We start from the raw sequence: 25,107 nt of genomic DNA, 5'->3' as shown, positions 1-25,107 counted from the left end.
TGCCTCATTCCTGAATCCCTTTTTCCCATTCAAAATTGGCTTTCTCTGGTAATCAGAGTTGGATGTACTTGCTCTCTCTGAGCTGCCATTAATGTTTCATGGTGTTCCTTTTGTTTCAGATGTTTGTGTCGCGCCTCACAGCTTATTTCAGAAGAAAGTGTGTATCGACAACAGATGAGCGTGTGCAAAAGATGAATGAAGTTCTTAATTACATTAAGTTCATTAAAATGTATGCCTGGGTCAAACCATTTTCTCAGAACGTTCAAAGTGAGTTCACGCAATCTGTAAATGCTTCCTTTTCTGCGGATGCCCCGTTGCTTAGTGCCCTGCCGCGTCCTGGCTCCGCAGCGTGGGTGCTGGTGCACACACAGTGTAGTAACACCACCACCCTTGGGGCTTCCTGCTTGTTGTGCGTGGCAGGTTGGACCAACAGACCTGCCTCTGCAGTCTCACCTTCTGGCATAAGGATGTTTGTGGCTTGGCACTAATCTTCCGTTTGTAAATGTTGTTCCATTTTTTATCATTTGATAAATGTGCTGGCTGCTCCATTTTAAAAAGACCTCTATTCTTATGGAGATTTACAGACCATTATAGTTTGCTTCTCTGTAACTGCAGTCTTTATAGGAAGGTAGAATATGATAAACGCTGAGCCGTAGAGTTAGGCCTCTCGTATTCCGTGCTCATAGCGTTACGGTACTGTCTGTTGTGTACTTATCCCCCAAATCATACTTCAAACGTGGTGCCCCTCTTCGTGTTTCTAGAAATCCGTGAGGAAGAACGTAAGATCCTGGAGCGTGCGGGCTACTTCCAGAGCATCACTGTGGGGGTGGCCCCCATAGTTGTGGTCATTGCCAGCGTGGTGACCTTTTCTGTCCACATGATCCTCGGCTACGACCTTACAGCAGCTCAGGTAACGTACTGCGTGTTGAAAATACTCTTTACGGTATCGCGACAGTAGTTTTTGTGCTAAGCCATTTCTCTTCGGCACACGTTGTGCTCTGTGCCCGTGCCCGCGTGGCCAGGCCGTGCTCACAGAAGTGACCGTCCGACGGGTGTGACGGCAGCTGCAGCCTCGGGTCTTGCACAAAGAGCTATTGGGGCTGTTTCACGCCTGACCTTCCCCAGAATGGGTTTTGAGGTGAATGTAAACTAGAGCTCCTGTTTGCTGTTCAGACGGGACATCGGGATTGCTGGATGTTGTTGTTTTACCATGTGTTTGGATGCAAACAGCACAAATCTGTCTTAAACCAGGATTTGAACGTGGGTGTTCACAAGTAGTAGGCTAATGCAGAATTTGCTGCTTTCAGCAGACCTACAAACACTGAAGACGTCTGCCTTGGTTTGTTACCAAGCACTGGAGGAAGAGTTGGCTAGATCTGCTGTTTTCTGCTGTTTCACAATGTGTTGAATATGTAAATGGTTATTCTTGGACCTTGGGCCTTTTCTATGGCTCTGAATGGCTGCTGTGACAATTCAGCTTTTGGGAGGTTGGAGCCGTTTGTATGTTGCATCTACATGTGATTCTCTCTCGTCTCATTTCTAGGCATTCACAGTGGTCACTGTCTTTAATTCAATGACTTTTGCTCTAAAAGTAACACCTTTCTCAGTGAAGTCTCTATCTGAGGCGTCTGTTTCTGTTGACAGATTTAAGGTAAGCAGTCGTTTGGCCTTGCAGTTCTAACTGTACCTGTGGAGTGTTGTATGTGTATCATAGGTGCTGAAGGGAACACTTGGAAGATAATGGTGTTTTGATGACTGAGGAGTTTATTTTCTTTACACTTAGCACTCCAGATTATTGGATTCTGCAAAAGAAATTCAAATCTAATGAAGGAATATTAGAATTTTAAGATAATACCAGTGTGCAAGGCAAAATATTTAATGATTTTAGGATTTTGGTGTTGGCCACTGTGAGACACAAACACAGAATCCAGAACTAGATGGCTCACAGTATTATAATTCTTAAACTCTCTTTTAAGACCATTTGCATGAAAAGACAGTGCAACATGTCTGCAATGAAATTTCACGTTCTGCTAGTGACGCTCTTTTTGGAAATGTCATGTATTACCTAGGCACAAACCAGTAGAGTTTTCTCTGTAGTCGTGAAAAACAGGTTTTGTATTTCCAGACCAGATTAAGTGACTGAAACTACACTATTTGAATAAAACGCAGTTGTGATGTGACAAAACAGAATCTGTAGCAGGACATTAGAACCCTTATAACAAACAATGCTGTCTCATCCTTCAGTCCCTGTGAAGTGAATATGCTGTGTGTACTTCAGTCTGTACTCGGAGGTCAGGCCTTTGTCTTCTGTCTTGAAGACAATAGTACATTGCAGAAATTTCCAAATAGGGTTCCACAAACATTGACAGATATGTGGATACTGTGTAATGCAGTCATGAAACACACCTGGGTGTGAGAAGAATGGGATCTGCAGAACAGTTTTGAGATCCCATTGATTTTGAGCGGTTTTGTTTAATCTTCCGAGTCACACTAAATCAGGCTTTCTTAAATCCAAATGCACTGAAGGGAGTTTTGCAGGGGAAGAGGAGGAGAGGGGAAAGAAATAGTAATATCTCCCAGTTTGACTGTGAACAGTGTAATCTGTGTAGGGAGCATAACACAAGGTGGGGATACTCTAACATCATAGTAAAAATGTACCTAACTTTTTGGCTCTGTACATGAGTATGAGCTTTCTTATGAATGTATGGTTTGGGCAAGCATAAATAAGGCTGAGGATTGAGAAGTCTTTAATTGCATAAGGCTTCTTAGTTCAAAATATAAACTATGTAAATGGAAAACGTTTTATCTTGGAATTAAACTGTGTGAAAAATCTCTTCCTAATCTGTGTTGACTGTAAGTACTGATGGATGTGGTGGAAAACGTGATACAATGGACTTAATGGCTTCTTATTGTCAAGCAGCCCAAGATAGGTCAGCTAAATTTGTGCAAGATAACTTTTTCCCAGCAGAAAAGGGGAAGGGTAAAGGCTGAAGTTAAAAGTCATTCCTTCTCCTTCCATAATGAGTTCGTGTACAGGACAAGGCAGTCACTTTCCTTCGTAGTGGCCGCTCCTTTCATAGAATCATGGAGTGGTTTGGGTTGGAAGGGACCTTAAAGATCATCCAGTCCCACCGCCTGCCCTGGGCAGGGACACCTCCCACCAGACCAGGTTGCTCAAAGCCCCGTCCAGCCTGGCCTTGAACCCCTCCAGGGATTCCCATATATTCTACTTAGGTGTTTTAAAGCTGGAAATTACAGAGCTGCATTTTCAAACACTTGAAAGAATAAGCCTCTCTCATATTGCGTGCAAAGTATTGCAGTTCGGTAAAAGTCTTAGTGTATCTATGTGTTTCCACCACATCCAGGAATGCCCTGGCCACTTAGCACGCCTGGAGTTAGTTGACACTAATGAGCTACCTTTTGCTCTTCAGCTTCCTCCTACTATATAGCCTGATGTGTTTTGCTGCGTGAGTGTGCCATAGGCTTGTCTCCCAGTCTTGATCAGGTGTCTCATCTTTACACCTCTCTCACAACTCCTATCAGAGTTTATTTCTAATGGAAGAGGTTCATATGATAAAGAAAAAACCAGCCAATCCTCACACCGCGATAGAGGTGAAAAATGCTACCTTGGCTTGGGACTTCTCCCACGCCAGCGTCCAGAGCTCACCAAAGTTGACCCCCAAAGTGAAAAAAGACAAGAAAGTCACCAAGGGCAAGAAAGAGAAACTGAAGCTTCAGAATGAGGGACAGCAGGCTGTGCTGGCAGAGCAGAAGGGCCATCTTCTAGTGGACAGTGATGACCATCCTAGCCCTGAAGAGGAGAACAAAATCATCCATCTGGTTAACCTTCGGCTTCAGAGGACTCTCTACAACATTGACTTTGAGATAGAAAAGGTAAGAGAAGAAAGGAGGAAATCTGAGCTTTCAGAAGGCCTCATTTTTAGCTGTCCCTTGGAATACGGGGCTGTGTATTTTTGCATGAAATGGAGCATATTGCTGTTGTGCACTCCTGTAATATCCATGGCAACTGCAGTATCCAGGATGCAGTGGCTGATCTTTATGTAAACAGCTGTGCCATTCTAGCAAACTAGATCTTTGCAAACACTCCGTGAAACACCTGGAGGCTGCATCGCTTTCACACCTGACATTGTACCGACATACTCTCGGTACAGTATATGAGCCATTGAGCTTAAAGAATCAGCAGGGCAACAGGGATATCGGGGGGGTATTGGTGGATACTGCAGGTATCCCTGCAGCCATTGGAGAATTTGCAGGTTTGCAGCTGTATTCTGGGTGAACATTTTAGGTGGTTAGGTGTTTTAATGGAGCATAACAGTGCTTTTTCACTGAAGATTGTGCAGTTTTCTTCCCTGACAATTTTGGTACAGTGGAAAGACACACAGATTTTCAAGAATTTAGAAGCAGTTGGAGTCCTCATTCCAAGATGGGTAAAAGCATGTAAAATGTCAAAGAAAAAGCATTGAACTTAATACATGACATCTACAAATACAAAAGTCTTGCAGTCTGGCACTTGGATGCTGTAGTAATGGGATCCATGCATTTATCAAGATATTTATGGTTAAATTGTCTCCTGTAGTCATATAAGTAAAACGATAGTTTAAGCTATTTTAAACTATTAAACCCCTGTATTTTAAACTTTTGAGAAGCTGCATATAGTTTAAAAAATAGCCTTGATAAAAGAGTACACAGTTAATTGGAAATGTAAAGGCCAGTTTACTATCAGATGTTTGTAAATGAGAGAAGGCCAGCAACATGATGCATGAGTGGCTATATACTTTCTGACTACTTTACCTTTTTTTACGAAAGGAACAAAAATAGTTTTGATGAATCCATGGTTTAATGTGGGTATCAACCCACCCATTTTATTGCAGAGAAACGCTTCAAAGTGACTGGATTCTAGACTTTTCTTGGTACGTGTTCCTTTGCAAACTACATCTCATAGGCCATGAGTTTTACTTGACAGATATACTCCAAATTCTGTTTTTCTTTCAGTCTTTCCCTCTTTATATCTTTCCTTACCGCTCTCAAAAGCATCTTGGTGCATTTCTGTTCAGGCAGGCCTCGGTGCTCCCAGCTGAGTGCAGCTGTATCAGGCCCAGTCAAAGGGAAGCTGATCTTAAAATATGTTCGTTTTCCTCTGTGAAGTTGATTCAGTTTTAGTCCACGGCGGGATAGTATTCACTCTTTATTTACTGTTTTGCCGTTTTCTGTCTGTTATGTCTCTTTTCAGCTGTCCTAATGTCCATCTGTCCCTTCTGAGGTATTAAAGGTAGTCCAAATCCTGAAAGGGATGGAGAATGTAAGAAATGAGTACCATAATTATTTTTTTTTCTGTCTAGGGAAAACTTGTTGGAATTTGTGGCAGTGTGGGGAGCGGAAAAACTTCACTTATCTCAGCGATTTTAGGACAGGTGAGAAATTCTGTTCTGACTACTTCTGCTCTTCTCTTACCTACCTCCTATTTCACTTATTTGGACTCTGTAGAAGAAAGTCTGTTCTAAACATGGAATAGCATAATTTCACAGTTCCTCTTAATTTCAGATGACCCTGTTGGAGGGTAGCATTGCAGTAAATGGGACATTTGCATATGTGGCCCAGCAGGCCTGGATTCTCAATGCTACACTTCGGGACAACATTCTTTTTGGCAAGGAATATGATGAAGAAAGGTTTGTCAGAACTGTTTGCTGATTTTCATGAAAGCTTAGTAACTCTTGGCCCAAGCGTGGGAAGATTTAGTGCAGAGTACGCTGCAACTAAAGCCTGCGTATCCTTTTAGAGTCTGCCTTTAAGGCTCCGTTAAGTCTCACCTAAGAGCCTGCCTCTCTTGTCCGTGGTCACCATGACTGGTGGCTGTGGTGGCTCATTGCAGCGAGGGCTGTCCTTCATGCTGGAGTCATAGAATCATAGAATGGTTAGAGTTGGAAGGGACCTTAAAGATCATCGAGTTCCAACCCCCCTGCCCTGGGCAGGGACGCCTCCACTAGAGCAGGTTGCTCAAAGCCCCATCCAGCCTGGCCTTAAACACTTCCAGGGATGGGGCAGCCACAGCTTCCCCGGGCAACCTGTTCCAGTGCCTCACCACCCTCACAGGAAAGAATTTCCTCCTAATATCTAGTCTGAATCTCCCCTCTTCCAATTTAAAACCGTTACCCCTTGTCCTGTCGCTACATTTCCTGACAGAGAGTCCCTCTCCGGCTCTCCCGTAGGCTCCCTTCAGATATTGGAAGGCTGCTCTGAGGTCTCCCCGGAGCCTTCTCTTCTCCAGGCTGAACAACCCCAGCTCTCTCAGTCTCTCTTCACAGGGGAGGTGCTCCGTCCCTCCGATCGTTTTCGTGGCCCTCCGCTGGGCCCCTTCCAACAGGTCCACGTCTTTCCTGTGTTGAGGACTCCCAAGCTGGACACAGTGTTCCAGGTGGGGTCTCACGAGCGCAGAGTAGAGGGGTAGAATCACCTCCCACGACCTGCTGGCCGCACTTCTCTTGATGCAGCCCAGGATGGGGTTGGCTTTCTGGGCTGCCAGTGCACATTGCCAGCTCACGTTCAGCTTCTCATCCACCAACACCCCCAAGTCAGTCCTTCTCCTCAGGGCTGCTCTCCAGCCATTCTCCGCCCAACCTGTATTTGTGCCTGGGACTGCCACGTCCCAGGTGCAGGACCCTGCACTTGGCCTGGTTGAACTTCATGCAATTTGCACGAGCCCATCTCTCAGGCCTGTCCAGGTCCCTCTGGATGGCATCACATCCCTCCAGCGTGTCGACCGCGCCACCGAGCTTGGTGTCGTTGGCAAACTTGCTGAGGGTGCACTCTATCCCACTGTCCATGTCTCCGACAAAGATGTTGAACAGCACCGGTCCCAGTACCGACCCCTGAGGAACTCCACTCGTCACTGGCCGCCAATTGGATATTGAACCATTGACCACAACCCTTTGAGTGCGGCCATTCAGCCAGTTCCTGATCCACCGAGTGGTCCATCCATCGAACCCATGACTTTCCAATTTTGAGACCAGGATGTCATGTGGGACAGTGTCAAACGCTTTGCATAAGTCCAGGTAGATGACATCTGTTGCTCTGCCCTTGTCCACCAAGCCTGTGGCAGTATTGTAAAAGGCCACCAAATTTATCAGGCATGATTTGCCCTTGGTGAAGCCATGTTGGCTGTCTCCAATCACCTCCTTATTTTCCATGTGCCTTAGCAGAGATTCCAGGAGGATCTGCTCCATGATCTTGCCAGGCACAGAGGTGAGGCTGACTGGCCTATAGTTCCCTGGGTCTTCTTTTTTTCCTTTTTTGAATATTGGGGTTATGTTCCCCTTTTTCCAGTCAGCGGGAACTTCGCCAGATTGCCACGATTTCTCAAATTTGATGGAAAACAGCTTAGCAACTTTGTCCGCCAGCTCCCTCAGGACCCGTGGGTGGAGTCCTGTCTGACCTCTGCTTTATCAGCTGCTGTGGGGCAGCACTGAAGTGGCATTTGCTCTTGCTGTCCTGCCCTTGCCCTCTTTAAATACAACTGCTGTTTGCAGTGTACAAAGGTGACTCTCCCCTGGCGGGGACCTTCCCTGTGGCCTGTGCTGGCCGTCCCAGGAAAGAAATTGCCTCCTTACCTTCACAGAACTTCAGGAGCAGGTGATCAGTTATTATCCTCAGTTTCCTCCTGGGAGCCCGAGACAGGTCATTTGTTTTAGGCTGCTGAAATGTCTGCTCTTAGTGTAGAAGTGAGATAATGCTGAAGTAGCTAGATTCTTGCGGAAAAAAACCACAGTGTTCTTACTACTCATCTAATTGTTCTTTAGATACAATATGGTGTTGAATGGTTGCTGTCTAAGGCCTGACCTAGCCATCCTTCCAAATGGGGACCTGACAGAGGTATGCATTTTGCTTATAGTAAACTAATTAGTAGATGAAGAAAAGTATGGTTTTGTTTTGTTGGATTAGACTGGAGTGAGGGAAACATCATTCTGGAATGCATGTAAGTCAAGCTGTCAGCCTTCTTGAGCTTATCAATGCAGGCCCTGGGCTACGGAGAGTTGTGTTTGTTTTTGACTCAGATGTTGACAGTCTGGGAGTTTTTCATTTTGTTGTAAATTTAGTTGCCTTAACAGGACCTGCTTGAACTTGTTTTAAAATAGCGAAGAAAAAAGCATGGCTATGTTAATACAAAAAAATGAGCAAAAGACTACTGCCACATTTGAAGCGTATTAACCTTGAGTTTGAACATATAACACATTTCACAAAGAAGTGGACACCTGAACTATAGAATATATATATGTAGTAAAACGATACATAATGTTGTGTGTCTGAGTGTGTGTGTATATATATAAAATATAGTCTGCTTCATTCTGGTTACCTCTTGAGCTCTGAATATCTGTGTTGCATGGTGCTGTAGAAATAAAATAACAGGGGTGTGTCTGTGCAGATCGGTGAACGCGGGGCTAACCTGAGTGGAGGACAGCGTCAGAGAATCAGTCTGGCTCGAGCCCTGTACAGTGACAGGAACATTTACATCCTGGATGATCCCCTCAGTGCCTTAGATGCTCATGTTGGAAATCACATTTTTAACAGTGCAATAAGGAAACACCTGAAGTCAAAGACTGTCCTTTTCATTACTCATCAGCTTCAGGTACTACATCTGTCATACTTTCTTTTTTGGACTTTCTTGAAATGCTGTTTAGTCGGTTGCCTTCATTCTCAAGTTTCTATGCCGTGACCTGCTGCAGGACGTGCTGTCTGTCTATAGGATGCATGGTTAACATTTACAAACTAGGTTTGCAAATTTACACTGAGCCTAGTCTGTTTATTTGATACCAGTGCTGCTTGGTGTCTGATCGGGACTGGTAACACTTGGCTAAAGAAAATTTATCAGAGAAATAAATACCTTGTTCAAAAACACGTTTGCTAACTTGCTATAAAGCTAGTTCATCACATCAGAAAACACTCAGATTTGATGTCAGTAAATCGGAACTGATGTATTCTGAGATTTTTTTTCCTACCTTCTGTGTATAGAAATCAGTGAGCAATCAACGTTTGCAGTGTTTAAGTATCCTGTGTCTTCCATAACAGATTGTTTTTGATAGAAGGTAAAAGCTTTGTATTTATGAAGAGCGAGAGTAGTCATGGTCCTCTAATCAATGCAGGACCTTTAAAAATCAGATATCTGTTATGTGGGAAGAGGTGTGTTGTGTGCAAACGTCTATAAATTACTGAAAAGGATTGTGTAGGAGTGTGTTTGATTATCGGGCATAATGACAGAGACTTGTTCTGCTACCTGAAACAAAAGCTCTTGAAACCGGAAGCAGTTTAGAGAGGAGATATTGCTTTATTCGACTTTGGGTGCCAGGTGGAAATCCACAAATCTAGCACACCTTACCGGGGACATTCACCCACTATTTACACACAAAAGATTCTCATTATTCCGCCTGCCTGATACATAACTCCACCGGGGCTGGCGTATTCATTAGGGTAACAGAATAGCCCTTTTTGCACACGCGTATTAAATTTTGCAGCATCTGCAAAACACTCCTGCACAGGCCTGAGCTCGTCGGTGGCCGTTTGCGTAGGGATACTCTTCCTCACATCCTTTTAAAGTATTGAGTTATCTCAGGACAGTAAAAGTTTACTGTAAGTTAGCCAATTTCTTGAGGATGATAAGGATGTCCTTTGAAGGCTGTCCCGATTGCTAGAGGAGTGCACACTTCGACATATGAGAGAACCTTGGAGTTAACTACTTAACTACTTCTTGTTATCCCATCCTTATCACTATCAGCTCGGTGACCAACTATCTTCTCATGCAGTAAGAAGCTCAGTAATTAACTCATTTTAGTTAGCATGTTTATAAAGAAAGTAGAGGCCTGTCTTTGGTAACAGTTCTTACTGCCATTTTCTCCAGTATCTTGTTGACTGTGATGAAGTGATCTTCATGAAAGAAGGCTGCATTACTGAGCGAGGAAGTCATGAGGAACTGATGAATTTAAATGGGGACTATGCAACTATTTTCAATAACCTACAGCTGGGAGAAACACCACATATTGAGGTACCTGTTTGTTTATTTTAAAGTGCTCTGAATGTTGACTTTTCTGATGAACCAAATGACGTAGTTGGAAGACAGGAAAATGGCTCCAGATGTTCATGTGTTGATTGGACCGATAGATTTCCTGTAGAGTAATCAGTGCTTCATAAGCACTTTTTATTTGCAGTCACAGTTTGTATTTAGGGGATGCGTAGTGGAGAGGACTCTGCCCGTGTGTCGTGGTTTCGGCCGAATTTACCAAAACCGGACCGACAGATGGCCCTTCCCCCCCCTTATCCCCCCCCCCAAAAAGAGGAGAGAGGAGGAGAAAGAGATAAAGGAGATTCAGAAGTTTAGAATGAACTAAACTACTTTAATGAAGAATTAATATTAAAATAAAAATAAAGAAGAAAATAATGAAATAGATACAATATATACAAAACCGTATCAAGCTCCCAGGATGACAGTCATGTCACCGGCAGGCACTGGGAAGTCCCAGACTGGACTCAGTGACGAATGGGAACTGGATTCCAGCTCTGGAGTCAGGAACACACGGATCGGGATCAAAGGCAGATGAACAGACAGAGTCCTCTCTGGACGTCGGCCATCGCAGGAAGGGGCTGACCCTTTGATCCCTCAGCCTTTATACTGAGCGTGGGGCAGATGGGATGGAATACCCCAGTTGGTCAGGTTTGGGTCACCTCTCCTGTCCCCTCCTCCCCACCGATGTGACCCCTCTACGTTTTTTCCGTTTCCGACCCTCTAAGGGGGCAAATAACGAAATTGGCTGCCCTTGGTTGTTACAGCAATAAGGATAAGCAAGGGCCTCCCTGCACACCATCCCTTGGCACGGAGCACAAACATTGGGCTTATCATTCTGAGAATGAGCAGTTTTCTCCACAATATGCCGTTAATTTCAGAGAGTTAGAGGAGGCCTAGCTAGGATGTAAAGTTACAGAACAGAAAATTGGTTCGGTTTTACTTCAAACCGGGATACCGTGAGCCCATGAGTTGAACATGAAAGTAGTGGATCGTCTCCTCTGGTGATGCTCAGAGTAGGAAGCTCATTGTCTCCTTTATTGGACGGCTCACTTCTTAATTTACCTCCAAATTAGCACAGACCTGGACCAAACTTTGTGTGAAAAAATTGTTACTGGTTTGTTACTTTTTCACACAGCGTGTGACTGAGGCACAGCGACAGTGACACAGCTCGTTGAAAGTTAGATGTGGCGGTATTCTGGAAATGTAACTGAAAATGCTTTGTTTTGGTGGGTTTTGAGGAAAAAAAAAGTTGCTTGACACTGCTTCTGTTATGAAACAATTGCTGTAAATGCAAACTTGGATTTGTGCTCTAGTATTTTAGTCAATGGAAAAAATGTAAATCTAGAAAATAACAAGAAGCATTCAGTAGGGCGTGCATTTAAGTTTTCAGGAATTTAATTTTCCCACCTTTCTCCTGTTTGCTTCCTGAAATCATTCTTTGGAGTATAAGTGAATTTGCTGGTTTTTATTTGATGATGATTTACTTATTTAAGTTTTGTGTGCATTTTCTCTTAGTAGGAAGTGATTAAAAAGCACATCAGCAGTTTATTTTTTAAGAGACGAGGCTCCTAATGCACAAGTTGCAGGCACAAAAAAAAAAAGTTTCTGAAAAGGTAGCATTGTGTGATAAATACACAGATACAGAAGGTGCTTGGTGAAATTTTCCCATGGGAGACCACAGAATCACAGAATCTTCTTGGTTGGAAGGGACCTTTGAGATCATCGAGTGCAACCACAAAAAAACAAACCAAACAAAAAAACAAACACAAAAAACACCCAAACACCAAAACAAAAACCAAAAACCACACAAAACAAACACCCACAACCACACACCACACCCACCCACAAACAGACGCAAAACAACAATCTCGGGCACTAGAGCATGCCCTGAAGTGCCGTGTCTACACGTTCCTTAAATACCTCCAGGGATAGCGACTCCACCACCTCCCTGGGCAGGCAGATGTTGGTGAAAGAAGCAAAAGAATATAATGCGTTGCTCTGCATATCCTTTCTGAGGCACGAAGATTATAGTTCTGCCATTTTAAGAGTAATGTAATGACAGTTAACGTGAGATTCTCCAGTCTGCATGCCTGGCTGACCTTCATGTCTCACTGTAAACAGCAGCTCGTGGAGGGGAGCGTTGATTTGCATTCCCTATGGGATAAGAAGTGGATGGTAAAGTTAGATTCTGTATGGTTTGACATGTATGAGATGTCTCTTCTCACGTAAAGTGTGGGAAAATGACTCTGAAGATGGTGTGTGTGGGGTTCAGTTACTGTGGGCTGTCTCTGAACAGGTAGAACTTCCATTTTTGGGAGATGGCTGGATTTAGAACAGTAATTGTGTCTGCAGTTTAGTGTTTGAACACTTGCTTTCTGGGAGACCAAATTAACCAGACTTCATCCTTAGAGGTATTTCATGAGAGCTTTCCTAAGCAAAGTACTAGGGTGTTTGCAGGGAAAAATGCCTCTTAAAAAAATAGTGAGTTGTTTCTACAAGGCACAGGGGGATTGTATCTTTTTCTCAGTAGTAGGCGTGTCGTTCCTCAACCCTGAATGCTCATGGTGTCACTGATTCTGGAAATCAACCTTGCACACTACCAGGACAGATTGGTAGCAGTTCAGATTAATAAAGGAGGAGAATTTAATCCACCAGAGTTGGCAGTCGCCTGTAATAATAGCAAAGTTAATATATGAATGCTGAGCTATTGAAAGTCTTTGTTCTTAGCAGGCAGTTTATAAATTTGGATTCAGATATGAAAATGTCAAATCAAATTACTCTGGTATGCTTAGTGTCATTGTTTTCCTGCAGATTAATATAAAGAAGAGCACAAACAGTTCACTGAAAAGACCCCAGGATAAAAGTACCAAAACAGGGTCCGTGAAGAAGGAGAAAGTTGTAAAGAAGGAAGAAGGTAGCTATGTAATCAGATTTCTGGCTGTAATTATTTTATACACCAATAAGCTCAAAACATATCCTTTCAAAGCGTATTATGAATGTACCTCAGGTTTTGAAAGCTGTCTCAAGTCCTGGTCACTCAGTGTGGTTGATAGGACACAGCCAGTGTGCAAAGGACATTAATTCATTAAATATGGTGTCTGCACAATGTTTTAAGTTCAATCACGCTGCCGCTGGTCAGATGCCATTGGCACAAAGGAGCTTGCAGCACCCTGTCTCCCACACCACCCCTCTGTCCTGTCCTGTCCTGAGAGGGCAATGTGAATACTTGGGTACTTGCGCAGTCCTCGGCAGGACACAGCATTTACCTATGAAGAATTGGAAGATCTGACCTCTGTTGTGTAGTTCTCTCTGTTTAATGTTAACTTTGAACTTCAGCAGGGTTTAAAAAGCAATAGTGAGGCTGATACCAGCCTACTGTTTAAGTCTGTGCTGATTATGCTTTTTCAGACATACCATGACATGAATTATTCTGTAGAGGAAATGTGACTTTTTGAAAAACTGTTTGAACCACTGTGTTCTACATATTAAGTAATGTTGGTGTTTCTGAAAGTACTCCGTACAGTTTGAAAACGACTGTAGTTTCGTGTATGTTCACAAACTTACAGAAGTTCCATGGAAGAGCTTTCTTCTCCTCACTCCCTCCTCCTCTTGTTTCACAGGCCAGTTGGTCCAGTTGGAAGAGAAAGGCAAAGGCTCTGTCCCCTGGTCTGTTTACGGTATCTACATTCAGGCAGCAGGAGGCCCCTTTGCATTCCTCGTCATCATGGCACTGTTTGTGTTGAATGTGGGCAGTACAGCTTTTAGCAACTGGTGGCTGAGTTTCTGGATCAAGCAAGGCAGTGGAGTAAGATAAATCACTTTTCTGCTCTCTTGTGTCTAACGAGCAGGGGGATTGCTCTCCTAGACTGATCCCAAGCAGTCCTGCGAGACCAAATGGTTCTTCCTCATTTAAGCAAGTTGTAAGGCTCCCCAGGAGGCGATCTCACTAGAGAGTTCATCTCTGAGAATAAGAGTGCTCCACTGATCAGAAAGGTGTAATAGCTCATGTGGTTTGATACTGCCTTCTTGTTCCCTGTCTTGGTTAGTCTAAGAAAAGGAAGTGAAAACGTGAAAGCAGCCAACAAGCTGCAGGAGGGATTATTAATTTTAGTGCTGGTTTTTGTTTGAATGTGACCTTACATCTAACAGGATAATGGCTTTAAGTCAAATGACTTCTGGGAGTTGCTTTGAACGCTGTAATGACCTGGGATGACGGTTTGGGGGTTTTTCCCACTCTGGGGGCTTTGATTGCAAGTCCTGTTGCATTTAAAGATTCAAATATAACTGCAAGATTGTTTGGGGTTTTTTTTGGGGCAGGGTGAGCAAACTACTAACCTCAGAGAAGAGATAATGAAGTGCAGATGGCCAACTATTAAAATAAGCAATGAGGTCCTTAAACATACTTAAAGATTAAAAAAAAAATTAAAAAGAGAATGAGAATGTTAGTGTGACAGTAAAGAAATTACTGAGTGCTGGCAGAAAGTAACAACCATGTGTGATAAGAAGACAATGTACGACCTATCCAAGATGAATATTGCTGTGTAATAGGAGTGGTGGTATCTGGCGTTGTTCCAAAGAACACAAGATATGATAAGCATGAAATGAGAGATTAGGGATCAAATGAAGTAGGTATTGTTGTATTTTCAGAGATATTGTAGGAAAAAGGCCAAGGGCTACAAATCTGCACGTCAAGTATCTCTGCTAGGGAGAAATTTCTGAAGTATTCAAAGATCATTGTAGTGCTTTATTTAAAGAAGAAATATCAAATACAGTGGGAGGGGACAGAGGACAGTTAAATTCTATCACATGTAATGTGTACGTTCTTAATCCTTGTCTTGGCTAACTGTTCGCTGAAACCTTGAATTTTCTGCAGAACACCACTGTGACTTTGGGAAATGAGACTGTCATAAGCAACAGTATGAAAGATAATCCTCACATGCATTACTATGCTGGCATCTATGCACTGTCGATGGCAGTTATGTTGATCCTGAAAGCTGTTCGTGGTGTTGTCTTTGTAAAGGTATGTGCCAATGCTGTTGTTTTCCTTACCTCACTCCCACCCCCCCCCTCCCCAGTTCTGCATATTGCTGTCACCGTGATTCTTTTGGTCACCTCCCAAGAGAGACTTTGAATCAGAGGAAGTCAGATCATGGATTGTGAGGTTTCCATAAGTTTCCGTCTCTTGGGGCTGCATCATGCTTTCTGTTAAACTTCTTCCCGAATTAATAGCTTCCTTCCACTGGTTGGAAGCACAGAATGCAAGAAAAAAAACCTTATGGTTGGAGAAAGAAAATGATCAGGATGTTTTGGTGCCCAGGGGAGGAGCAGTGACAGGAAGGCAAACATCCTTTCATAATGCTGCAATGTTTTCTACATTGTCAGGGAACTCTCAGAGCATCCTCAAGGCTCCATGATGAGCTCTTTCGAAGGATTCTACGCAGCCCCATGAAGTTCTTTGACACTACACCCACTGGGCGGATTCTCAACAGGTTTTCCAAAGACATGGATGAAGGTATCTCTCACTGTATGCACTGTAGATCCCACATTCAGACCTTCCAGTTAACACAGACCTTCTCCTTCAGACCTTCCAGTTAACTTCTTGATACTCTCCACCCTCTTGCCGTTAAAGGCGTACTTGTAATAGGCAAAGCAGGAATTGGGATGTACCTGGGTTATGGTTCTAGAAAGCAGCTGATATCTCAAGTCTGTCTGTTCACTTATAAAGAAGAAAATGTGGAGGTTCTTTTGTACCTACAGTCTGCACGTGGACTCTTAGCAGCCAATGCAGGGGGAAGCTGATGTGCTGCAAAGGTGGTAATTAAGTCAGAGTTGCATCAGTGCTATTTCTGCAAAAAGGAATATTTGGAAAGATACTAGCATCTCGGAAGATAAAAGCACCCCCAAAGAAAATGTACATTTTTAATTTGAATAAGCCATGAGAAATCACTGTCCTTGTCAGTGATGATGTACAGCTGGACTGAATTGCTCTATATAGGTTGTTTTAGCTTTCTGTACTCAAGATTTTCCTCTTTTCCCTCTATCTTTTCCAGTTGATGTTCGTTTGCCATTTCAAGCAGAAATGTTCATCCAGAATGTCATCCTTGTGTTCTTCTGTGTGGGGGTCATTTCTGGGGTTTTTCCCTGGTTCCTCGTGGCAGTTGGGCCCCTCATTGTCCTCTTCACGGTTTTGCATGTTGTATCTAGGTAAGTGCATCAGCTGTTTTGGGTAAAAGTAGAGATACTTTGACCTGTTATTAAGGACATAAAGTTCTTCAAGTATATATGCATCAATGTAGTGGTTGGCATATGGTGGTTGTACATGTCACGTAAAAGTCCTTCTTTCCTTCCAGAGTTTTTATTCGAGAGCTCAAGCGTCTGGACAACATCACGCAGTCTCCGTTCCTGTCTCACATTACGTCTAGCATACAGGGTCTCTCCACAATCCATGCCTACCACAAAGGACAGGAATTTCTGCACAGGTCAGTCTGAATATCCATCTGGGAGTGGTGGAGCACAAAGCAGGGTGCAATGGGTTTATATTCTGAAAGATTTATTAATGGGGTCTACAGCTGATGGCATACATTGGCTGTAAGAGTGAAAGTTACTTCTTGGGGGAACATACGAGGGAGAAGGAGAAGGGAAACGGAAAACTCAGTAGCCAACAAGGGAAGAACAGTGATGGGGTCCCAGCTAAATGCCCTCCTCTGGAGTGCTCTGCAGTGCAGCAGGTGGCAATGATAATGGTAAGGGCAACTTTTTGGCCATACTTTTTCCTTAGTAGCATATACTTTTCATCAGGTCCTGCTCATACTTTCTATCAGTTGTTTCTCCTTGTAATGACATTAGCAAAACCTCAGTGTGCATATTGATGAGCTGTTAGTCTCTGCACAAGTATAATTGGATAGCATTGTATGTTATTGATGTTATAATTGGATAACAATCAAGGATTTGATTGTTAGCCACCATGTTGTGCACGATGCTTGTTGTTCTCTAGTATGAACTAAAACCTGCAAAGCAAATGCTAGTGAGGAAAAGTGAAACGCTTCTCATGTGAGTGGTAGTTGCTTCCCGTGAGAACTTGCCATAACCATATCAGGGTTTTGCAGGTGCAGGGTCATGAGACCAACAAGCATGAAAGCACAGGGAAAATTGCCAGAGGCTCTGGAAAGACACCACCACACCAGTTTAGATGAAAGGTTGCAGAGGTGAAAATAGAAGTCCCTTAGCGTTGCTGGTGCTGGAGCACTAAGATACTGCACACACTGTGCAACAGTGACGGGTGTAAAATTGAGTGGCATGGTCTGAAAATCTAGGTGCTGGCTTTGTGGATCTCTCAAGTGTCTCCCCTTAAATACACTTTCCCAGCCTCCCAGTGTCATGATTGTAAATTAAATGGCTATTGATATGTTTTAATTAGTGTCAGCAGTTCTGTCAAAATTTAGAGTAAATTCACTTTTACACTTGTGTATAAAACAGCATGTATTCTGTGCATATTGTGAAGCACTGCTGCTGTTACCCATTGAGTAATTTGTAGCCATCGAGCATCCTCTGGGAGGTCTTGCATAGGGGAAGTTGCGGTGAAAATGTGTGTAATGTCCCTGAATTTTTATTCACCCCCAGTATAACTTGTTGTACACAGAAACTTGGTAACTTGTCTTCCAAGAGTTTGAGCTAAGTAGATATCTGACATTATTGGGGAAAGTTTATAAACCCTGCTTTTGTGGCCTAGTTTGGGACTTTGTCAGCGATGTATTAGTCTTCCTACCCTGAGTTCTGATGCTGGAACAGACATTTAAGTAGCTCTGATACTTGTAGAACATCAGACTCGTGGAGGTCTACTAACCTTTCCTGTATTTGCTCCAGGTATCAGGAGCTGCTAGATGACAATCAGGCACCGTTTTACCTGTTCAGCTGTGCAATGCGCTGGCTGGCTGTACGGCTAGACGTCATCAGCATTGCTCTGATCACGACCACTGGCCTTATGATCGTCTTAATGCATGGCCAGATTCCTCCTGCCTATGCTGGGCTGGCTATCTCATATGCTGTGCAGGTGAGTATGTCCACTTTCTGTGATACTTAATTTCTCATACAATGCAGTTATTGCTAGTAAGTACAAGCAACACACCACTGAAAACTTTCCTTAATGCACTAGAATGGAAAAAGGTGCTGTTACCCCTTTTGGTAATGGAGGGAAAGCAATTTAGAGTCAGGACCTTTTGCTAGCAGCCAAATTACAAATTATGAGGAGCTAGGTGCTTAAGGCTATTGTTTTGGGGAGCTGCCTCTTTTTAAATGATGAAATAGAAACTGTTTGAGGCTCTTCATATGCTTTATATTGCAATTTTCCTGGATATTTCAGAAATTGGATTGATGGTCCATCAGACATCTGCCAAACTGATGTCCTGATGTGTTGCCTGCAGTGTTTTCACAGCAGGCAGCACCCGGTGTTGCAGCTGCCAGGGCTGGATAAGACTTCAGGGCTCAGAGCACTTGCTACTAGAGCTGTTGTTTGGCCTTTTCTGCCTCCTGGTGGTAGTAAGGTGAAATTCCAAAACCTTTCTAAACTGTTTGCTTTCCAAGTGATTAATAAATTATGGATATTTTAAAATATACTAGTAACTAACTTTAAGTAACTAACTTAGGCACCTTAGATATAAGGTGCCCAACGCCAGGAGTACTTGTATCAATTATCATAGAATCATTTAGGTTGGAAAAGACCTTTAAGATTGAGTCCAACCATTAACCTAACACTGCCAAGTCCACCACTAACCTGTGTCCCTCAGCACCACGTCTGCCTGGCTTTTAAACACCTCCAGGGATGTGGACTCAACCCCTTCCCTGGGCAGCCTGGTCCAATGCTTAATAACCTTTTTCCGTGAAGAAATTGTTCCCAATATCCATCCTAAACCTCCCCTGCCACAACTTGAGGCCATTTCCTCTTGTCCCATCGCCTGTTCCTTGGGAGAAGAGACTGACCGCCCCCTGGCTACACCCTCATTTCAGGGAGTTGTAGAGAGCGAGAAGGTCTCCCCTCAGCCTCCTTTTCTGCAGGCTGAACACCCCCAGCTCCCTCAGCCTCTCCTCACAAGACTTGTGCTCCAGACCCCTCACCAGCTCCATTGCCCTTCTCTGGACACGTTCCAGCACCTCAATGTCCTTCCTGTCATGAGGGGCCCAAAACTGGACACAGCCCTCGAGGTGGGGCCTCACCAGTGCCCAGTACAGGGGGACAATCACTGCCCTAGTCCTGCTGGCCACACTATCCTTTAGGTTCATCTCTTAATTCGGTAATAAATCACAGCTCTCTAAATGTGTCTTTGCTTTCTCCCACTGCTCCAGTTAACAGGGTTATTCCAGTTTACAGTCAGACTTGCTTCAGAGACAGAAGCTCGCTTCACCTCAGTGGAGAGGATTGATCACTATATCAAGGTAGGACAAGAATACATTCAACTGCTTCTTGTAAAATTTCTTGTTGCTTATTATTTTGGTGGCAGAAGAAAAAGTCAGGCATAGTCTGCCTTAGTACAGAATGTACGTTTCTGATCTTGTGAATGCATCAGTGCATGGACTGTAATACTGCAGAGTGAATTTGAATTACGAAGCACGTATATAAATGTTGGCAGGATGAAGGGCATAAGAGTTGGCAGGTGACTAAGCTTACAGGCATCGCTTACCTGTCATCACTGAAGGGTATTGAAAGTTTGCTGACTTTCTCAGTGGAGAGTAGAGTGTGTGAAAGAGGTAACTGGGAATTGAATGCAATATTTTACAGTAAAAGGATGGTGTTCTGGCATCCTTCATTCCAAACCTAGTGGAACTCCTTCATTTAAACACAGATAGCTGTTACTTTATCTATGTGTAATTTTGCTTCATCCGAATAAGTCTACTTCGTTTTCCACAGCTATCTTATATAACATTTCTATATGCTTAAAAAGTCATAGAATCATAGAATGGTTAGAATTGGAAGGGACCTTAAAGATCATCGAGTTCCAACCCCCCTGCGTTGGGCAGGGACGCCTCCACTAGAGCGGGTTGCTCAAAGCCCCGTCCAGCCTGGCCTTAAACACTTCCAGGGATGGGGCAGCCACAGCTTCCCCGGGCAACCTGTTCCAGTGCCTCACCACCCTCACAGGAAATAATTTCCTCCTAATATCTAGTCTGAATCTCCCCTCTTCCAATTTAAAACCGTTACCCCTTGTCCTGTCGCTACCTTTCCCGACAGAGAGTCCCTCTCCGGCTCTCCCGTAGGCTCCCTTCAGATATTGGAAGGCTGCTATGAGGTCTCCCCGGAGCCTTCTCTTCTCCAGGCTGAACAACCCCAGCTCTCTCAGTCTCTCTTCACAGGGGAGGTGCTCCGTCCCTCCGATCGTTTTCGTGGCCCTCCGCTGGGCCCCTTCCAACAGGTCCACGTCCTTCCTGTGTTGAGGACTCCCAAGCTGGACACAGTGTTCCAGGTGGGGTCTCACGAGCGCAGAGTAGAGGGGTAGAATCACCTCCCACGACCTGCTGGCCGCACTTCTCTTGATGCAGCCCAGGATGGGGTTGGCTTTCTGGGCTGCCAGTGCACATTGCCAGCTCACGTTCAGCTTCTCATCCACCAACACCCCCAAGTCAGTCCTTCTCCTCAGGGCTGCTCTCCAGCCATTCTCCGCCCAACCTGTATTTGTGCCTGGGACTGCCACGTCCCAGGTGCAGGACCCTGCACTTGGCCTGGTTGAACTTCATGCAATTTGCACGAGCCCATCTCTCAGGCCTGTCCAGGTCCCTCTGGATGGCATCACATCCCTCCAGCGTGTCAACCGCGCCACCGAGCTTGGTGTCGTTGGCAAACTTGCTGAGGGTGCACTCTATCCCACTGTCCATGTCTCCGACAAAGATGTTGAACAGCACCGGTCCCAGTACCGACCCCTGAGGAACTCCACTCGTCACTGGAGTGACGAGTCAATGAATTGCTTTTATTGCCAGCATGAGAAGTGTGCCAGGCTAAATGCTTAGCAAGCTGCCCTGATCGCTCTGGTTACCTGTAACCCTTTCTTCATGATTAGGATTTGTGTGTGCAGAACTGGGTGTAGGTCAATGGGGAAAGTGTGGCCAGGAGAAAGCCTTCTACCGGGTCTGGTCTTTGAGGTAGAAAGGCTTTTTAACTTAATACATAATACATATTCCCTCTGAACTTTGAAGAGACTTATGTATATATTTGGTAAATCCAGTCTACGTAGTAGCTGATATTCTCTGTGATTCTGTGATATTTATAGAACTTTTCTAAGCCTATGGGTTTAATACTGAAGAAAAAACATAAATAATAAAAACTGCCCACTCTCTCCGTCCTCTTGTGACATCTAAGTAGAAAAGTTCTGTGTATGGAAGACTTGGTGACCACACAAGCTGAGAACTGTGTGCTAGATAGTGCCTGGTATCTCACTGGGCTGAGATGGGTTCATCACTTCAGTGGCAAAACCTATAGTTGTTGTTTTTTTAAGTTACTGTTATAGTGTTTGGGTTTTGTTTTGTTTTTAAAAAGTTACTATCATTTTCTATCACTACTAAGCAACACTTTCAATGATTTTTCTCACGTGGATCTGTAGACAGCCACTTTATTATGAAACTGTAAAACTAGTTTGAATCTGACGCGAAGTGGTGGGTGCGCAGGGAAACACCGTGCAGGTTCTGTGTCGTACCGAGTCCCAGCCTTGGCTTCTTCAGTGCGGGCTTCAAGGTTGCTGTTGGGAGCACCAGGCTCAAGGAAGTGGAGTACTACTGTAGAGGATTGCCGTTTTTCTCAAACCCTTGGGGTACAATTAATCTGCCTCTAACTAGATGTTGCAGATGTCCATGATTGACATAGTCCCTGTGGGATCTGTCTGTATTCAGTGTGGGAAATAGCTCTCTCCAGAGGGCATTTTATTACACATTCGAAGTGTTTATATTAGAATGAGAAAAATCACACTCCAGAAACGCTAGCTACTTTGTTGTGACTATAAAGGAGTTGACAGGGCCTGGTCCAGTTGGAGATTCTTTGTGTTTAAAGTTACATGAGATGACTCCCATGACAGGATTTCTGCCGTTCTCTGAGGCTGCTTGTGCCAAATATGGGGAAGTGACATTGACTTCATTCTAAACGTGCTGTAAAGGCACATCTTTGTTTTTCAGAGGTTCTGCTTTTCTGCTTAATCTGTGAACTGCTTAATGAGGGACCTATTAAGGCGCAGAGTAAAACAGCAAGAGTGAGCAAGCTGGAAGGGGCCTGACTGGCTTGGTGATTTAATAGAACAGGGGCAAATGAGGAAAAGGAGGAGGAGAGTAGCATTTGTCCAGTGTGTCACATGGACGTTCTCTTCTGTGTCAGAATTGGCAGAGGTGACCTTGGCATGGCATAGCAAATGAAACATAGAAATACAGCAGATTTTGCATCCAGAAATATCCGGTCTTTGGAGTGTCACAAAATTCGATAGGATTGTGCTCATAAATAGGCCTAAAATATATTTTGAATTCCGTTGATGAAAAACATTGTTGTGTAGAAGGACCGATGTCATTATTGAGGCAACAGGAGGGGAATAGCAGTGTGGTCAATGTAACACCAAACCTCTGAGCTGCTGGGCCCGCATCCAGCCACACAGCTCATCATAAAACTGCCATAAACTGATATGGGCCGAGCCTGCAGGGAAGAACTCCTGCTGAAAGCTGCAACTGGTAATTTTCCTTTTCTGGTGTTTTGGTTACTGGAAACTGAACTTCTGGTTTTGTTTTAAAGACACTTTCCTTGGAAGCTCCTGCTCGAATTAAGAATAAAACTCCTCCTCTGGACTGGCCACAGGAAGGTGAAGTTGTTTTTGAAAATGCAGAGATGCGGTACCGAGAGAACCTCCCTCTAGTACTTAAAAAAGTGTCCTTTACTATCAAACCGAAGGAAAAGATTGGTATTGTGGGAAGGACAGGCTCAGGTAAGGAAAAACACTAAGCAGAGTTAAATTACTACTTTGACAGAATGGGAATGGAATAGAGTGGAGCAGTTGCATTGGTTCTCCTCTGCGTTCTCTGTGTTTGAATAAATCATTAATTGCACAGGAGTGGTCCAGCGGTCTCAGTGATGGATTCTGTTCATGTGCATGCATAAGTAGGATCCCTGTAAACAATAATGAAAACAAGTTTTCATTTAAAGTAGAGGGATATCCTGCTATGCCTGAGCCAGTATGCTCATAATTGTAGCACCCCAAGCCACTCATCAGCACAGAACACTTCCTACAATGTGCTCATCGCAGTTTGACTCTCTTGAAAGTTCTCTGTACTAATGCTGCAGCCAGGTTTGGCTCTAAGCTATCTCAGAAATCTGTAATGTGAAGAATCAAAACTGCTTTTGTGAGATGACTTAAACCAGCTCCAAAATGTAGTTTCTAAATAAGCAATTAATATTGCTGTATTGGGTTGATGTGGCAAGGTTTTGGTAGCAGGGGTGGGGTATCACTCCAGGGGCAGCTTCTGTGAGAAGAGATGAGAAGCTGCCCCTACAATTGCTTAGAAGTTTAAATACTGAATCTCAGCATTTACCAGTATCATTTGCTGGGACTTTATGGTATTTTAAAACACTTTTCTTACAGATGGACATCTTTTAAAATGCATTCTCGTCTAAAAGCTGCTGACTGTAGAAACACTAGTATTGCTTTTCCTGTCACATTTTTAGGGAAGTCTTCCCTTGGAATGGCACTCTTTCGTCTGGTTGAACTGTCTGGAGGCTGCATTAAAATTGATGGTGTGAAAATAAATGACATTGGTTTGGCAGATCTTCGCAGCAAACTCTCAATCATTCCTCAGGAACCTGTGCTGTTCAGTGGCACTGTGAGGTTAGTGAGATTAGAAGGCAGCAAGAAGGAAAAAGAGAGCAACCAGCTTATACTTGAACTCAAATAGGTGCCTGGTGAGATTTTAGTTCTCAGGCATCCTAGCTTCTGTCCTCTGTTTTTGAAACATAAAAAAGCACAGCTAAATGATTTTAGCTGTGCCAATGCAGAACTGGATGTAATCATCCTCTAAAAAGGTCTTGCTATCCTTTTAGTTTTTGTATCTTTGTCTTCCGTCTCTACTCTTTGCTCTGTGGGTACTCTAACCCTAGTGTTCTGGGAGCATCCGATTTGCTTGGCAAGGAAATTCTGTCAGTGGAAGGCAAGACGGAATCATCCATCCAGATGAGTTAGCACACTGCTGTTTTGCCATTCATTGCTGAATAAAAATTCTGGTTATGTTTTCTGCTTCCCCCTCCAGATCAAACTTGGATCCTTTCAATCAGTACAGTGAGGAACAAATCTGGGATGCTTTGGAAAGGACTCATATGAAGGAGTGTGTAAGTATTATGTGCCCTATCAGATACATGTTTGTGTTTTGGCTTTCAAACCTACATGTTCTATTAAGAGGTGCTTCAGAGGCCTTTAGATAAAGCTTTTTCTTTGGAATTTTTTTCCCTTATTGGCTATGCTTTAGTAAAGAGACTGAATTTTTGGAGAACGTGCCACATTTTGGATGTTTACTTTTTTAGTTTATAGCATAGCAGTGTTGCTTCATCACGGGAAACCCAGGGTGTTACAATATGTCACGTGATATTTCTCTATGTGTGCCTTAGGTGTGCATTCTGCATTTACATTTGTGAGTGTAAATGCCACACATGCATATTTAGACTGAACTTAAAATCTGCCCTTTGTGAGGCTCTCTGCAGCAGGTCTCACTGCTGTGACATTTCCAGTTTCTTTTCTTGTACATCAGTGGCGTGGGGCTGCATGTGTGGCTGTAGTACATATGCTGCATAACTTCCGCAGGGACTAGGTTCACTCTTTTCTCTTGGCGAGAAAGACTGTCAGGAGATCTGTGCTCATGGTGATACAATTTTGTACGTAGCATGCTTTTTTCTAGAAATCAAATATTTTGTTCTTAAATCGTTCTAAAGTTGCTTCCTGAGAGGGTACAGCTCTTCTAGCTTAGCAACTAGTAGTGTTCTCAGGAGCTACTGCTGAGTCACGGACCTTTCGACCAGACTGAGGAGGTCTGATGTC

General features: G+C 43.7%; 1 protein-coding gene across 4 annotated transcripts in view; it reads left to right on the top strand.

The window, feature by feature from the left end:
* The window catches only part of ABCC5 (ATP binding cassette subfamily C member 5), a 56,252-nt gene that overhangs the window by 23,927 nt on the left and 7,218 nt on the right, over positions 1–25,107 (top strand). For 3 of the 4 annotated variants that reach the window (XM_074154018.1, XM_074154020.1, XM_074154019.1), the window contains 20 exons: positions 120–267; positions 762–910; positions 1,544–1,651; positions 3,544–3,894; positions 5,361–5,432; positions 5,563–5,687; positions 7,815–7,887; positions 8,438–8,641; positions 9,908–10,051; positions 12,881–12,983; positions 13,690–13,874; positions 14,943–15,089; positions 15,452–15,581; positions 16,120–16,273; positions 16,420–16,548; positions 17,933–18,119; positions 19,409–19,498; positions 22,821–23,010; positions 23,748–23,907; positions 24,326–24,404. In XM_074154018.1, coding sequence (XP_074010119.1) covers positions 120–267; positions 762–910; positions 1,544–1,651; positions 3,544–3,894; positions 5,361–5,432; positions 5,563–5,687; positions 7,815–7,887; positions 8,438–8,641; positions 9,908–10,051; positions 12,881–12,983; positions 13,690–13,874; positions 14,943–15,089; positions 15,452–15,581; positions 16,120–16,273; positions 16,420–16,548; positions 17,933–18,119; positions 19,409–19,498; positions 22,821–23,010; positions 23,748–23,907; positions 24,326–24,404 — 2,928 coding nt within the window. The remainder of the gene's footprint in view (positions 1–119; positions 268–761; positions 911–1,543; positions 1,652–3,543; positions 3,895–5,360; positions 5,433–5,562; positions 5,688–7,814; positions 7,888–8,437; positions 8,642–9,907; positions 10,052–12,880; positions 12,984–13,689; positions 13,875–14,942; positions 15,090–15,451; positions 15,582–16,119; positions 16,274–16,419; positions 16,549–17,932; positions 18,120–19,408; positions 19,499–22,820; positions 23,011–23,747; positions 23,908–24,325; positions 24,405–25,107) is intronic. The other variant, XM_074154021.1, reaches the window with a different exon arrangement.

Source organism: Numenius arquata, chromosome 9 (genome assembly GCF_964106895.1).
Source record: "Numenius arquata chromosome 9, bNumArq3.hap1.1, whole genome shotgun sequence".
NCBI classification, from domain to species: domain Eukaryota; kingdom Metazoa; phylum Chordata; class Aves; order Charadriiformes; family Scolopacidae; genus Numenius; species Numenius arquata.
This window is presented reverse-complemented; position numbering and strand designations above follow the sequence as displayed.